This window comes from Amblyomma americanum, chromosome 4 (assembly GCF_052857255.1).
Source record: "Amblyomma americanum isolate KBUSLIRL-KWMA chromosome 4, ASM5285725v1, whole genome shotgun sequence".
NCBI classification, from domain to species: Eukaryota; Metazoa; Arthropoda; class Arachnida; order Ixodida; family Ixodidae; genus Amblyomma; species Amblyomma americanum.
Genome location: NC_135500.1, coordinates 215,156,363 through 215,172,270, shown reverse-complemented (window position 1 = coordinate 215,172,270; position 15,908 = coordinate 215,156,363). Strand labels below are relative to the sequence as shown.

Here is a 15,908-nt window from a genome sequence, read left to right as displayed (position 1 = left end):
TTAATATGTGTTTGCTTATTTTATTTTGTTAAATATCTATTTAGTATAATGTGCTCATTATTTCTGACTTTCAACTAAGAAAAAGCGGCTTAGAAGCAATGGCTCGGTAGCCAATATGGCCGAACACAAGGCGATTTTACAGGTGAGCTGTGACATACGTGTCAAATGTGATGTCATAAGTTGTTTTTTGCGTTTACTGCCGTAGTTCAGCGATATTGATTGTTAGCCCGTTGATTTGATACTTCAGTTTGTGTGCTGTGCTCGCTGACTGTACTTTATCTACTTAACTTTGGTGGAAGGCGGACCATAGTGTGTCAACGTCGCGCTTGGCTTCTAGGTTTTCAAAATTATTGAATTGGAACTGATCTGCCACTAGTTCGTTTCATTTATTACTGCTATGTGCCGGTAACATAGTGGATCAGCGGACCAGGCAGTGTGTCTGCCTGGATGCCCGCTTGGATTTATCTTGTATGCTTTGGCAGCATTCACTGTTTTTACACGCGCTATGTTTATTGTCCACAGTCTGGCGCAAGTGGCTACCAGAGACCGCCCTACCAGGACTATGACACGCCTCTGGAAGGTGACATTGCTGCCGCAGCTAACCCACAGGAAGAAAGGGAATTCAACACGCTGGACGAGCCAGTGCTTACAACCATCGTGAGTGGTTATTTGGAGCATCGTGCGCGTCAGTTTCAGTTTCAAGGCAAGCTGTGCCCTCCAGCATGTGCAGGCATGATACCTGTGAATTAGCGCAGCCACACACACGTAGCCGTTGCGTCGTCCTCGAGTGCCGAGGCAATGCATTAGTTTTCCTTCCTTTCGTTTCCGCTTTTAGTTCTCGTGCAGTACTTTGCCTCATAGAAACGAACATGGGAGGTTCGACGTGTGTTTAAAATACAGAAAAAAAAAATGGAGTGTGACACAGGCATGTCGGAACGCGACTCGGAATATTCGGCCTCAGATTGGCCGCAGATGCCTGCCCTTCTAGCAACAGTCAGCTCGCTGTTCTCGTTTTGTGTCGCTTTTCTCCACGTCAACTAAAAGGCCTTCAGTGCTCTGGTGATGGTTCTGGTAAGTCGTCTTGTCGAGACACACTGCCCTGCAGCTCTGGCTTGTTCTGCAGCTAGGCAACCCTCGGACCCAAAGCCAGAAACTGTAAAGAAAGAATACTTGTGGCTTTGTGTGCTATTTACGCTTAAAATTTAATTCTTGAGTCACATTTTTGTGCATTGCTATTGTTTTTTGTGTGTGGTTAGCATTCAGTGCAGTGTAGCAGACATGCCTGAGTGGCTCAGTTCTTAGTATGGATACAGGCAACAGAGATGGCAGGAATCACAACTGCTGGCTTTTTGGCCATCTAGTGCAGTGAAATTGTTCTAACTATGAACAGCACCTGCACAACTGCTATGCTGCTGGGAACAACAAAGTGTTAAGGCCTGTACAGCTGCGGCACCTGATTATCAGTTTTGTCTTGAACACGACGGCGACTGTCTGTTGCTCTTTTGTTGTGGAGTGCAGTGCTTTTGTTTGTGTACATTAGACAGAAGTGACAAGCTTTGAACATTGAGCAGAAGCTCACGTCACGGCAGATTGCCAATGCTAAAATGTACTGAAGCTGTATGCCATATATGCTGAGGCTTTGTGATTCTTTTGACTCAGTTAAAAACCAACCTGCGGAGACATTTTTGCATGCTAGTTGGTGCATTACTGGAATTGCTTTTAAGCACAGGAAGCAATGAAGTTGACAGGACAGAGCGCAACTGACAACTCAGGCTTTTATTGACAGACCATTTGCTTTTGTACAGCAGCTGCTCTTATGAACAAAATGAAGCATCAACACGCACAAATCAAATCAACTGAGATCTCGTCATGCCAAGAGGTGAATTGCAAAATTCCAGTTCTGCTGCACAAGATATTTGAATTCATTTTTTTGAGAGCACAGCTGAGGGATTGCTGACGTATGTGCTACCAGGTTTTAATGGGATTGCATTAAGGAGCTTGTGTTGCAGATAATCCGGTGTCGCCATCAGTGTCGTTGACTGTGCACAAAACATCACAAAAAAATTGGAGGGATACTTGCGCTTCGCCTTAAGGGCATGGCACAACAGCTTTAGTGAGTTAATGCCCATATATGCAGAGTTCGTTACTCTTTACTTAGCATTCATAGATCCCTGGGAGTCCTCATACCTCTCTTGGTGCAGTGATTAAGCGATGCACCACTGCCTTGCGATGGCAGGTGCTGCCATCAGTGGGGTTTGTGTGGCCCAGGTTGCTCTTCCCGAGCGACCTCTCATGGCCAATCATGATTTAACTGCCAGCTGCTGCGGTCTGCAGTTTGCTTATAATCCGGTGGACAGGTCGTGATGAATGCCTAAGGTTACATGACCTAGGCGGCCCACCTGTTTCCTAGGTTGCTTCTCTGGGGATTTTTTTGCAGATTTTTCGCTCACGGTCAACGACGCTGACAACACGAGCTCCTTAACGCTCTTGCATTAAATTCCCCTGAGAAGCAACCTAGTTGGCAGGTGGGCCACCTAGGTCACGTAACCTTAAGGCGGAGCTTAAGTGTCCCTTCCAATTATTTCAATCTCATCAGCTTAAATTATTTCATTCCTTGTTGCATCTTGCGCCTGTGCGACACTTGCGATGTTTCCAAGTGGGTGAGTGCAATCGCAGCATTTCAGAGTGTGCTCAGCCATTTTGCTACCTGATTTGTTTTCAGGAACTTTTGCGTGCTCCCTTAGCGTCTCATAAGACACCTTCCAGTTGACGGTCATGGCATTCATATTCACTCTCCTCCATATTCTGGAGAGTTTTTATGGTGCAGAAAAGACCACTTTGACGCCAGCCCTTGCACTGTTCTTAAGATTGAGCGGAATCCCATGAAGGTACAGGATAACTGCCACTTTCTTTTTTGTCCATTTGATCGGCCTTGCTAGCTGGTTTGTTCAGCAGGTTTTCAGCAGCAGATGCGAAGAGGGATGGCTGGCAACCTGTGCTTGAACATCTCACGAAGCACTGCTCGTGACGCTTTGAACAAGTGGCGGTCTTGTTATTCGCATTCACTCTCCTGCATATTCTGAAGAGTTTTTCTGGTGCAGAAAAAACCACTTTGACACCAGTTGTTGCACTGATCTTCTTAAGATTGTGCAAAGTCCTGTGAAAGTGCGGAATAACTGCCACTTTAATTGGGCCTGCTAGCTGGTTTGTTCAGTGGGTTTTTGGCAGCAGATGCTGCTTATTACAGGCCAGCGGTTTATTCCATACCACTGGCCTGTGTTAAGCGGTATATTGGCCAGACTGGGAGGAGAAGTGCATCTTGAAATGAACATTTTTATTATTAAAGATATGGTAATTAAATTAGGCGTGTATATGTGTTTCTTCTTCCTGTTTTCAGAAATATAGTTAGTTTTTGTATATCGCCATTAGTTCCCATATTATAAGAAAATAACTGAAGCCTAAATAGTTAATTTCTTTAGGGTTAAGACATTTTCTTTCTATATTTGTTGGTTTCGATTGAAATGGGGCTGTAGCCACAGACCTACCATCTGAACCTATGCTAATTATATTGTTGTTATCATCCCATAAAAAATGTAAAATTTTGTCCAAGGCCCGTGATTATGAAGTTCAGTTAAGTGACATTGTGGTTCACAAAATTTTAAATGTTTGAGCCAAATGAAAATAGCATAGCTCCACAGTTTAGTTTTTTCTGAATTCAATGATATAAGATTAATTGAAATTGCACCATAAAAATGTAATAAAAGTTCTGTATGGCTAGTCATGTTGCCAAAAATATGAAGCTGAGGAAATCGCATTTGAACTGCGTGCGCCAGCCATTCGTAGGCCGTTGTAGAGGCCTCAAGAAAGAGTGGAATGTGGACATTAAAAAATATTTCACATTAGTAAGTAATACCAAGTAGTGGGGAACGGGCCTAGCTTTCAAATAAAACCAAGATGGCGGCCATCGGGGACTGGGTTGTGGGAAGTGACGGGCGTGAATTCCTGCTGCACTTTGCTCCGAGATCGCCATTTCAGGGCTTTGTAGGCGTGAAATATATAGACATTTTATTACTTTGGGGCCGAAATTAGACCTTGAAACTTTTAAGCAGAAACTTTAGAGTGTACTGATCCCGAATATACCATTTTTTCAAAAAATCGAAATTTTCGCATTTTTTTTTTTATCATTTCAAGACCCGCGTCTCCCCTTAATGGAAGGTTAAGGTAGCATGCAAAAGACATCGAAAAGAAATTGGGAAGCAAAATGACCGAGCACATTCTGAAATGCCACAATTGCACTCCGGTGCTAGGAAACACGGCAGTGTTGCACAGGTGGAAGACGCTAGTAGAAAGGCCAGTAATTGAAACTGATGAGATTGAAAAATTGAAAAATATGGTAGCACATGTGCCAGCAATCCCTCCGTTGTGCTCTCAAAAAAAAAAACAATCCAAATTTCTTGCGCAGCAATATAACTGGAATTACTGTATAAACGCGTGATGGGCCACACTTATTTTTCCAGCTTCAAGGGCCAATTTTTGGGATGTGGCCCATACAAGCGATGCGCAAAAATTTTCTTCTTAAAACAAAAACACACCAAACAGAGAATGAGCGGCATTTATCTACGTTCAGTCGTCACTCGCGGAGTCTTCCGACTCCGAGCTGGTGCTGTGCTCCGGTGCACGCTCATCCCACAAGAAGTCGTGCAGCACGTACGCTGTCAACCCGTAGCCGTTGTTCCGCACTTTACTCACATAGCAGAGCAGCTCGCCTTCCAGTTCGGGAAACTTGCTTTGCTTGCCTCAGAAAGCGCTCTTTTTGCAGCTTGTGTTTCTCAATGCATCCTTTTGGGTGCACCATCGCCAGACGCACTTCTCGGCCACGTTGAATATTACTCGCCGTGGTGGCTCAGTGGTTAGGACGCTCGGCTACTGATCCGGAGTACCCGGGTTCGAACCCGACCACGGTGGCCGCGTTTCGATGGAGGCGAAATGCTAAGGCGCCCATGCATGTGCAGTGCCAGTGCACATTAAAAATCCCCAGGTGGTTGAAATTATTCCGGAGCCCTCCACTACGGCACCTCTTTCTTCCTTTCTTCTCTTAGTCCCTCTTTTATCCCTTCCCTTAAGGCGCCTTTCAGGCATCTGCTGATATGTGAGACATTCTGCGCCATTTCTTTTCCCCAAAAACCAATTTTCATTTTTTTCCAACATCGAATTGCCTGCCCGCCGCACGCTTGCTTTGTTCGAGAGCAATGTCCCAGCCGTGTAGCTATTAAGGTGCTTGCCCATCGTGTTAAAATTTCAGTGCTCGGCAGCAGCACACGAAAGCTACAACTACAATGAATACGCGACCACAACTCCCTGCCTTTGACAGTCACGAAAAGCTGGAGCTGGTGAACGGGAGCTCACTGTGGAGGAAAAAGCTGACGATGATGATGATGAGCCGCGGCCTCGGGTGCTATCAGTGGGCGGCATCTGGAAGCTCGCGTGCGCGGCCTCGCTTAAGTTCACCATTGCATGCAGCCGGAGCTGATCGCAGTGGCCATGGCGCGTGCATTTCGAAGGCTATTCCCGTATGGGTCGTGTAAAGTTCGGGTGCAGGCCTTGCACGGATCTTTTTTTAAAATATTTTCTTCGGGACAACAAGCAGCGACCCATACACTGGTGCGGATCTTACACGCGTTTAAACGTTTTCTGACTTGCCTTGTGGGATGATAGAATCCAAGTTTGAAGGTTTATTTGCCACGAGAATGGTTTACAAATCAGAATGCAAAATGTCTGGGACCCAACAATGTTGTTTAAAGGTCCCTGAACAATTAGAGTTGAAAAATATGCAACTGCGACACTAGAGAGGACACGACATTGACATTCATAAAGACATTGTTACTATTAACAGAACACTATAATTCAAGAGAAGATTTATACTCTTATGCGATTAATACCCCTCTCACATGGGCACCGCAAAGGCCTTTGAGAAGGGTCCTTATATCCAAAGGCGTAAGGCGTGCCGCTACACGGCACAAATGTACACGGCACAAATGTTGCGCCTTTGCCGCTAAGAGCCTTGAAGGCGAAGGCGCCCATCTTGAAACCTTTAGAGCCCAAAGGCGTGGCCTTAGAGATGATGATGATATTGTGGCATATTCCTTTGTAGCGGGTGGCCACAAGATTTGCGTCCCAGCTGGGGTAAGAAATTTAAAAAAAATTGGCAGTGGCTTAACTTGACTAATCCTGGAATTTAGCGAAAACCAAGGACGCTTGCCAAGCGTCTGAGGCTCGTCCATGGCAGCTCCGCTACACGCTCGCGACAGCCGGTCTAATATACCCACATGACCACGTGGCTATGACGTGGTATCACATGGTCTTACGACAACCCATCGTATGTCATCACATGGCTTCACATGACCCCATCGGATGTTGTTAAGATCAAAGATCAAAGGTCAACTAAGGATCATAGGTCAAGGTCAGGGGTCAAGGGTTTGACACCATAACTGTGCCATATATGGTGATACACGGCTAATGTGGTTGGGCTGAAGGTCGTTCAAAGTCATTCTCCGGACTATGCGACGACTGCGTTACCTAGCGTAGTGAAGCTTTTCGCTTCAGTAAAAATAACCTGTGATGGCAGTGCCATCCAATGTCAAAAACTAAAAGCAATGAAAGAAAAGTCGATGTAGCCAACAATGTTTGAAAACATCTTTTAAAAACACAAAAGGTGTCTGGCTTTGCTTTTTGTACAGGTGTTTATTTTTTATGCCCAGATTTTAAGACAGTAAAGTGTTGCAACAACACCGAGTGCCCCTGGTGGCGAAGGCAATACACAAAACCTGATGCTGCTGATGAGAGCAGCTGTTGCAGTTCTTTCAAGCAAGCAATTAAAATGAAAAATTATCTGAGCTCAACGAATGAACAGAATTCCCACTTTAATTTTAAAACATTCACTTCAGCCGGCTTGAGCGCAGAAGCGGGTGCTAGGCCTCAACAACTGTTTCACCTTTGGGCTGCACCGTGTAGCAGCGTTGCTGCTCCTTTAAGCTTTCGCTCCTTTGGTGAAAAAGGGTGCCTTTGCTGGAAAGGTTTTTGAGGAATGCCGTGTGACAGGGGTGTAACTAAACATGCAATAGGTAAGGACATCGGAATACAAGAAATACATGTTGTGGGTAGCACATTGCTGTTTCAAAATAAAAGTAACCTATCAAGTTTTGCTAAGGACCAACTGTTCTATATGTTGATTGAAGGGATGGAGGGTAGTTTTAGCCATTGCTGTTTAAGGTAAACTATTCTGATATGTAATACCTGTAAATTCCAAGGTGTAACGATTATAATCAGTTTTTATCTTGGGTAACAGATAGCAATGGCGTGAAGAATATTCCTCGCTTCGAATGGAAGGACTAAGCGAGAAAGTCAATAAATTTCATGTGTGATGATGCAGTTGATAAATTAAGGAAGCAATAGTAAATGCATCCAAATTGTTGATCTATAGTATGTTCGAAGATTTACATGTTGAAGGATTTAAATAGGTTTGATATGTCCATGTGTGATTTCTTTTCTTCATTTTGTTGATAAGAGCAGCTGCTGTGTAAAAGCAAGTGGTTTGTCAATAAAAACCTGAGCTAGTTAGCACTCTGTCTACTTCGTTCCATCCTGTGTTGTCTTTCTGCACTTAAGGTCAATTCCAAGTGCCAACTGTTGCGATCATTGCTGACTTGTTGAATCTGTTGTCAGCTTCAAGAACCATTTGCCCTCATTTAATAAGCACTCAAATATCACATTACACAGCATCACTACATTCTTCTGGGACCGATCATGATATGCCCTTCCTTCTTGAAGGACGGCGACACTGATGACAGGACAGCACCCGTCCTGTTGTCAGTGTTTTTTCTTCCCTTGTCTTCATCTGTTCCCGCGCTGGTCATTTCGAATCAAGCCCTTCCTGGCTTTGTATTTAAACTGCACACAGTTAATGGGTATTTATTTGTCTAATTTAATTATTTTCTTCATGTGTGGTTTTGTGTGCTAGAAGTAGAATTGCTATGACTGCATTCTCAATTTCCTCAGGCATGTTCTGTTTCCATTATGGTTTACTTGCTATTTAACTTTGTCCACAGAGTGTGTAATTACTTGGAAATCACCTTCAGTAGCTATTAGAGCTTTCTCCAAACCTGTGCCTTCTTATTTTTTTTTTTGGCAAAGGAACTTACAGCCAGTCCCTCATGCTTAGTAATATGTGATGTTTCCTTTCTACAGGTAAGAGATCTGAAGGCAATTGGTGTCAAGTTTGCACATGTCCTATACCCAAAGCAAAAAAACACAATCTTAAGGGACTGTAAGTAATGTGCTTGTCATGCATTTTGTTTTCCTTTTGAAGCAAAGGGAGCATGTGTTCATGCAAATGTTTTGCTCATGCAGGGGACTTATGGGGACCTCTTATCCTCTGTGTCTTCCTTGCCACGTAAGCAAGCATATTTTTTTGATAGCTGCACTTGTAATATCTTTTTTGTACTGTGTCTGTTAAATATGTTGCGTGGTTTAATTTGTAAGTTATAGAGGCTGCTGTTTTCTTGTCAATTGTTCTGCAGCATCTGACACTTTCTAAGACGGATCTTGCACTGAAAGCACAGCTTTTATAAGCTAGAAAAGGTGAAAAAGTGGAATACAGATATCGGCATCACTGGTCATTTTCTCAAGAAAACTGTTGTGTGTCAAGTCTTTTTTTTTCATGTGGATTTCATTCACTTCCAAACGGTCACAGACCCCTTTTCAGTCGTGATGTCACAAGTTTGAATCAGGTGGCACGAAAAAAAAACTTTAATTTTTTAGGAAGCATTTGACTGACTTTTGTCGACTAAATTCTTTTTTTTTTCAGCAATCAAAAGCTCCTTGCCAAAATAAATGCCCAGCTATGGTGCTGGGAAACAGCCGACCAGTTTAAAACCTGATTTTTGAGAATAGTAGTCATGCTTTCTCATAGCAGTTGACCCTGACATCAGGGACACAGAATATAGCTAATACAGTGGCTCTATGCAGTTCCATGGACACAACTGCCAGGTTGCCTAGATGGCGTGCAATGCCGATGATGAGCATGGCATTAACTGTGGTTCTTAGCCTGTATTAAAGCCACAACTGAGAGTACTGAGGTGGTTTTAAAAGCACTAACAGTAAAATAATACTGAAGATATTTATCACATATGCCAGCAACCTCATCTGCCATTCTGAACACATTTTAAGAGGTGATGAGAAAACTAAAATTAAATTTGTAAAGCCAGACTTACCAGCTTAGTGCATGAATCAGCGAAAGCTCTTATAACTTTGGATAGCCATATAGTGCTGCATTCTGCCATGGAACCACCTGCAGGTTGTGCACTTTTCCGCCCTCGTCGTAACTTCCTCCTTTCACAGTAGCCACACTCTGGGTTCTTTCCGTGGCTTTTTCCTCTGCTCTCGCCATAACCTCCCATGCTATACTTAGGCCACCCGTCGCGCGGTGTTCAGTGGTTATGGTGCTCGGCTGCTGACCCAAAAGACGCAGGTTCGATCCTGGCACGGCGGTCGCATGTCGATAGAGGCGAATGGATGTCAGTGCATATTAAAGAATCCCAGGTGGTCAAATTATCCGGAGCCCTCCACTACCTCATCCCCCATAGCCTGAGTTACTTTGGGGATGTTAAACCCCATAAATCAAACCACCAAAAGCCTCCCACCCTCTGTGTCTTCTCTATTAATCTTTCCCTCTCTGACCTCTCCCCTAAATGTGGAGAAGGGGATTTCCCTCTCTCCACTTTACAACCTGCCAACTGTGGCATGTGGTGGCCATTAAAATAAATTCAGTTAAATTATTTCACCTAGTAATTAAAGGTCTTATGGCTGAGGTTGTAGATTTCATTGTAAGATGCAGAGCTGGGTGGCTAAACCAATGTTATAGCAGCTTCACTGCAAAGACATGGTTAAACCATGCAAGGAGCAGCGCCTGGTTGCAAGAAATTAAAAAAAAATCTGGAATTCTTGAGAGATAAAGAACAAAAACAATGCTCCGTATTGCACTCAGTCCTGTTCATAAAATGTAGCATGTCAACTCTAGGTGATGCTGCCAAACTACCGTCTACTTTTGAAAAGCTGCTATGCTTTAACTCAGCATGGAACAACCATCGGCTCTAGCCTGGCTTTGCCAATTTAAAATAAATTCTTTCCAAAATGCAGAGTTCTATCCTTATTTCATCATAGGGAAAGCTCCACAAGACTATGCCAATTTTTTTAAACTTGTCTCCTGTAGCGGACTGTCCTTTAAATCATATTTCCTAGGCACAAAGTATGTATTTTGGTGTTGGCTAAACATCACCATTGCCGGAGAAAGTCATGGAATCGATTTTCAGTGAAAACAAAAATTGAATGGAATTGTCCGCATCGTCCCCTGTAAATTGTGTCAATATTCTGCATCATTTTTCTGTACTTTTTTGTTTTAATGGTGCATTTGCTAATGTGCTCTTTTCTTGTGGTGTGACAACCGTTGTAATTTCCCGTTTTCTGTCTTGTTTAGGATGCTGCAGCAACCAGAGGATGAGAAAATTCATAGCGGTGCCCCTCAGTTTGCCCAAATTTTTGTCTTGGTGTGGTTGGGTGCTGGTGTGGTCACATTGAACTGTAGGCTCCTCGGTGGAACAATGTGAGTGCAGCATTATTAGATGAAAGGCTTTACCTTTTTAGAAGGCAAACTTCTTTGCTGATGCTGTTATGTAACCTGCTTTTTAACTGATGCTGTAGCAGTAAGGCGTACTTTGCCAACTAAAGTTGCATTGCTCTGAGTGGAGGTACGTCACGTTGCATAATGTCATAGTACCACATATTTCTTGGACATCTTGTATGTTATCAGTCATTTTGTGTGCTATCAGTAAGTGGCTTTCAAATTTAAACACCATCTCTTAAGAGTTGGAGTGACTATTGGAACTGCAACACATGAATCATGTCGCCTGCCACCTTGTCTTTTGTTATCTATTTAACTTTAATGAGAGAGTGCAAAAATAGTTTTTTCCTGCTCTAACAACTAGATGTAAAGCACTGCTGGTGCTTGGAGCTCTGTGCAAATAATTTTATTGTGATTTCTTAACAAGATTCAAGCATCTTGTACTAAAAGCAAGATAGTGGAGATAGCACTTACATTAAATGAGGCACTGAATACCTATCTATGTGCAGTGTTAGTGCCAATGTTAGTGAACATAGAAATAAATTTTTAAAATTAAAAAAATGTATCGGTTCCTTATGTAAGATTTGCCACTGATTTTGTGTAAATATGACATGAAGCATTATCTATCCATGAAGCAACACAACTCTTGGGGAGTGTTTAAGGTACTGTAATAAAATGACATGAAACTGCATAAGACTGCATACATTAGATTTAGCATGTTTGAGCCATGTACTGTGTACATCTTTTTTCGAATTAATGCTCAGCGCACCACAACCTCTGTTTGAAATTGTTTCTTCAGAAAACCGAAGTGTGTTTTTAAATCATATGCTGCGGTGTTTGCTTTCCCCCATGTTTAGATCCTTCTTCCAGAGTGTCTGTGTACTTGGCTACTGCTTGCTGGCACCCTGTGCGGCATTGGTGATATGCCGACTCATTTTGCTTGCTGGAAACCAGACTGTTGCCCTCTTCATCCTCCGCTTCTTTGTGACCATGCTCGGCTTTGGATGGGCTGTCTTTGGTGAGCCTGTTGTGCAGTTCCTTTCGGCACCATACTGGAACTGTGACATGATGTGCGCTGTGCCCGGGCATTGTAAAGGCAGAGTGAATGCCGCTAAAACACAATGGGCTTATGTTTTAATGGGGTCATGTGATACAGATCAGGCACAGTTGTTACTCTCTCTTTTTTGACTAGTGAGGCACTTGAGCATGCCTCAAGCCTAGCGGCACTACAGAAGTTGTACTATCTAATATGCTAATCTGCCGCAGAAATGCTCATTTCAGGTCATTGTCGTATTGTATCAGTGACTTCTGGCACCAGAAGTACCATGTCAAATTTTGAAATAACATGACATTTGGCTTCTCAAAATAAATTGTCACCTGTGTGCCAAAAGTTATTATTGTGCATCTGAAATAAAAACATCAAAAGGAATTCTGAGATACACAAAGTAGCTGGAAATGTTAGAACTGTGGCATGCCACTCGAGTTATGTGCCTTGAAATTGCAAATAAGCAAGTAAATGCCACAAATTCTTTAGCAGCATCTCATCCTATGCTCAGCCTTGCATTTATGTTGTTTATGTTATGTGTTGCAAGTTCTAAAGGCTTATTGACAAGAAATTTGGAGAATATCTGGCCCAGAAAGAACCACTGATATTCTGAATTACCATATTTACTTGAATCTAGGGCGGCCATGATTCTAAGCAGACACCCGAAAGTTGAAGGCCAAGCAAAAAAAATTCCTCAAATGTAAGTCGGCCATAAAAACAATTGAGAACGACAGCAGGGACAGCACGCAAACTGCATTTATTTTTATGAACCTGCTCCCGTTCAGCCTCATCATCGCTGACCTTATCACTGTCCTCTTCATACAGTGTACAATCTTCTGTGCGATCAAGTGCATTGGAGATGCTGCACTTTCGGAACTAGCATACAACGAAGCTTTCTGGGATATTATCCCAGGCTGTAGTGATCCAGCTAGCTACAACTATTAGCGATTTCACGAACTCTGCTAGTGCTGATTCCACTTCGGGATGGTGGCCTTTCCTCGGGCCTGTGGAGGCCCTCCTCCCTGCGGAGCTAGCAAAAAGTTCATCATGCTGCCCCCTCCAGCAGCAAACATTCTTTTCGTCCATGGCAAAGTCCTAATGGGCTTGCAGGTTTGAAGACTGCTCTGCTGCAAGCACAACTTTTTGCTTGAAGGCGGCAACATAATGACACCATCTGCTTGGTGCCATGATGTCAGTGAAAACCACGTATGAAAAACTTGCACTGCCATGGAATGTGCCCATGCCACGACACGAAGAGAAAACAACGTCAAAATGGCAGGCAATGCTCGTGTGTGCTTTTATTGGCATCGGCTGCAGATGGTAACGGCTACAATGCCGTCTTCTGTGGTCGTTTCATGGGGGCACCAACTGCGTGCAACTTCGTTTAGTTTTTATGTGTTGTCATCATATTTTATGAATGTGACAATATCCTCGAATCTGAGCGTACCTTACAGTTTTATATATCATGTTTTTAAAAAAAAATATCGGCCTCAATTTGAATAAATATGGTAGTATTGTAAATTTTTACTTTTGGAGGACCTGAATTGAACTTTTGACTTCTCACAATGCTTTTATATAGCCACTGTGGTGGCTCAGTGGTTATGGCGCTCGGCTGCTGACAGGAAAGGGGCGGGATTGATCCCGGCCGCGGCAGTCTCATTTTAATGAACGTGAAATGCTAGAGGCCCATGTACTGTGTGATGTCAGTGCACTTTAAAGAATCCCACGTGTTCAAAATTGTCCGGAGCTCTCCACTACAGCGTCCCTCATAACTTGGGTCGATTTGGGACCTTGACCCCATGAGAACGAACTGAAACCAAACGATGCTCTTCTGAGCGAATTTGCATGCTGTAAGAAAGCTTTGTGTTCAGCTAGTCTTCCCTTTATCTTAGAGGTGTTTTGTGGTCCTGCCTTTGGCAAAATGAAAAGCATTACAAGCCATAGGTGCAGTGCTTGATTCATACACGAAATTACTGCATGTGCCATGAAATTTGTGTTTTGTATAGTGCTTTAAGCGGTTTTTGTAACTGTTGCAAGGTGCTTTATTTCTTGTAGTTCCTAACACTGACTGTTCGTTGTTTTCCTTCCCATCCAAGCATCCACGGCATTCTTGGCGGACAGTCAGCCCTCATCAAAGAAAGCACTGGCTGTGTATCCAATCTGCCTCTTCTACTTTGTGATCAGCTGGTTGATATTGGCTCGGTCACCCTAGCACTGTAAAAAAAAGCTGAAGGCATATTTTCTTCTCTTTCCTTGTGGTGTGAACTGAACTTTCCAAACTCACTCGACGCACGACAAGGTTTCTTTTGAGTGTGTCTCTTGTTCAAAGGGGACGTTGGAGTGGGACCTAACTTATTTTTTCGTGAAAAGTAGTGAAATGAACCAAGGGTGCTTCAAACTTTTTCTTATCTTTGCTTGAGAGGGTGGGAAGACATTTTAGCAGAATAGGAGTAGCATTTACTATGATGAAAATAGCTGGCCGTGAAGGTGCCTCCTTCAGCAGTGTCCCATTCATTTTGTTTCTGTTGGTTTGAGAGGCTGAACATCCAGATGTCTAGTCACATTCCGCAGTCTATGTACAAAAAGCCACAACATTTTTGTAATAAAGTTGAATCTTCATGTTACATGCTCTTCTGCATTGCTCTTCTGACTGTTGCCATCATATATAGACAGATTCTTCGTGCTGACCTCAGTTGGACAGTTTCACATTTAGACACTTTCAGCCAGTAGCATTTTCCCGCCATGCTGGTAGAAATTTGGTGCAGCACAAAGCATACTGCAGAATTTCGGTGATGCGAATCTCACGGGTCGCGAAAAAATTTGCATCCTAAATTTTGTATCCATACGAACAACATTCCTGTGCAGAAGCATGCACGAAAAATGCATTCACACAGATCTGATTACAGCTGACGATTTATTTGCTGCTGTGCGGTCACGGCTCGCTACTCTCGATGCCTACCGCGCGATTACTTATTGCGATTTTGGCGATGTGCCGGCCGCTCACTGAGTGCGTTGCGTACCGCGTGATTAGCGATCGCGACTTTGGCGATGTTTTGGGCTATCTGTGGGCCGCGCATCGCCGCTCACTGCGCGAGATGCGTGCCGCGCGATTAGCGATCGCGACGTCGGCGATATTTTTGGGCTATGTGTGGGCCGCGGACCGCCGTTCACTGCGCGAGATGCGTACCGCGCGATTAGCGATCGCGACGTCGGCGATGTTTTTGGGCTATGTGTGGGCCGCGCACCGCCGCTCACTGCGCGAGATGCGTACCGCGCGATTAGGGATCGCGACGGCAATGGTGTGCGGGCAGCGCTTAGTTCTCGAGGGTGCGGTCGCGGCTCGCGCGTTCGTGTTATCCGTATAGGCGAGGGAGAGATTTCGGAACATCCGAAATTCCGCTCATCGTACGCAATGCACTCTGGCTGGGGAATTTCGCGAATTCGTATAATCGCGAAATTCGAATCAACCGTGTTCGTATCACCGAGATTCTGCTGTATACAGTGAAACCTCGTCGATAAGTTCGCGGTTCATATACGCTCAAAATCGCGTGCGTTAAATATGTCCCACAGAGTTACCTTATATTTGTGCCAGTTAATACGTTCCCGGATAACATTATTTCCCGGCTGCTACATTCAAAGTTCCGTTAAATTCTTGCCGCATATGTGACCAACCACAAGCAGAGAGTACGTAGAGAGGTGAAAATGCAAATGCGTTCCTGTATTATAATATTCGCTTTTGAGGAAGGAAAGGCGCAGTCGCGTCGTGAGGGAAGGGCTGAAGGTGGTTGTGAAAAAAGGGGGAAGAGGGAAAGGTGCGCCGTAGTTTCCGTATAAATTTCGACGAGCTGGTATTTACTATGCCCTCACACCGCGCAGTGCATCGAAATGTGACCGGGATTGAACCCGCATCCTCAGGCTCAGCAGCCGAGGGCCCAGGGCTAACCAATGTTCGGGGCTTCCGAGGATCGGCAATTCCGAGTACGACGCGCAAGTAGAACAGGCACACTGACAGGACAGCACGAGAACCATGTCACAGCGTTGTAGGGATGACAGCGAATAGAAGGAAAATGCTGTACCGAACACGGCTCTGGGACACGACTCTAAAAGCGCTGCTTATGAGGAAATTCAAGTCCCGGTGAAGTTTTTTGCTCGCACATTATTTTACAAACTGAATCGAATGTGAATCGT

The 15,908-nt window shown here is 44.0% G+C and overlaps 1 protein-coding gene across 1 annotated transcript; it reads left to right on the top strand.

The window, feature by feature from the left end:
* The first annotated feature begins 3 nt into the window (after positions 1–3).
* Positions 4–14,344, top strand: LOC144129302 (protein YIPF6-like). Its single transcript, XM_077663332.1, has 7 exons — positions 4–142; positions 523–657; positions 8,245–8,323; positions 8,407–8,449; positions 10,532–10,657; positions 11,533–11,693; positions 13,817–14,344. Exons 1-7 carry the CDS (start codon positions 116–118, stop codon positions 13,930–13,932), a joined length of 687 nt encoding a protein of 228 aa, XP_077519458.1. The 5' UTR covers positions 4–115; the 3' UTR covers positions 13,933–14,344.
* Positions 14,345–15,908: the final 1,564 nt, after the last annotated feature.

Bases quoted from the DNA above. Each gene is read 5' to 3' on its own strand.
- LOC144129302 (XM_077663332.1), top strand. From the start codon at position 116: ATGGCCGAACACAAGGCGATTTTACAG. The intron at 8,450-10,531 runs GTAAGCAAGCAT...TGTCTTGTTTAG, and splicing joins CTCTGTGTCTTCCTTGCCAC to GATGCTGCAGCAACCAGAGG. The intron at 10,658-11,532 runs GTGAGTGCAGCA...CCCCATGTTTAG, and splicing joins AGGCTCCTCGGTGGAACAAT to ATCCTTCTTCCAGAGTGTCT.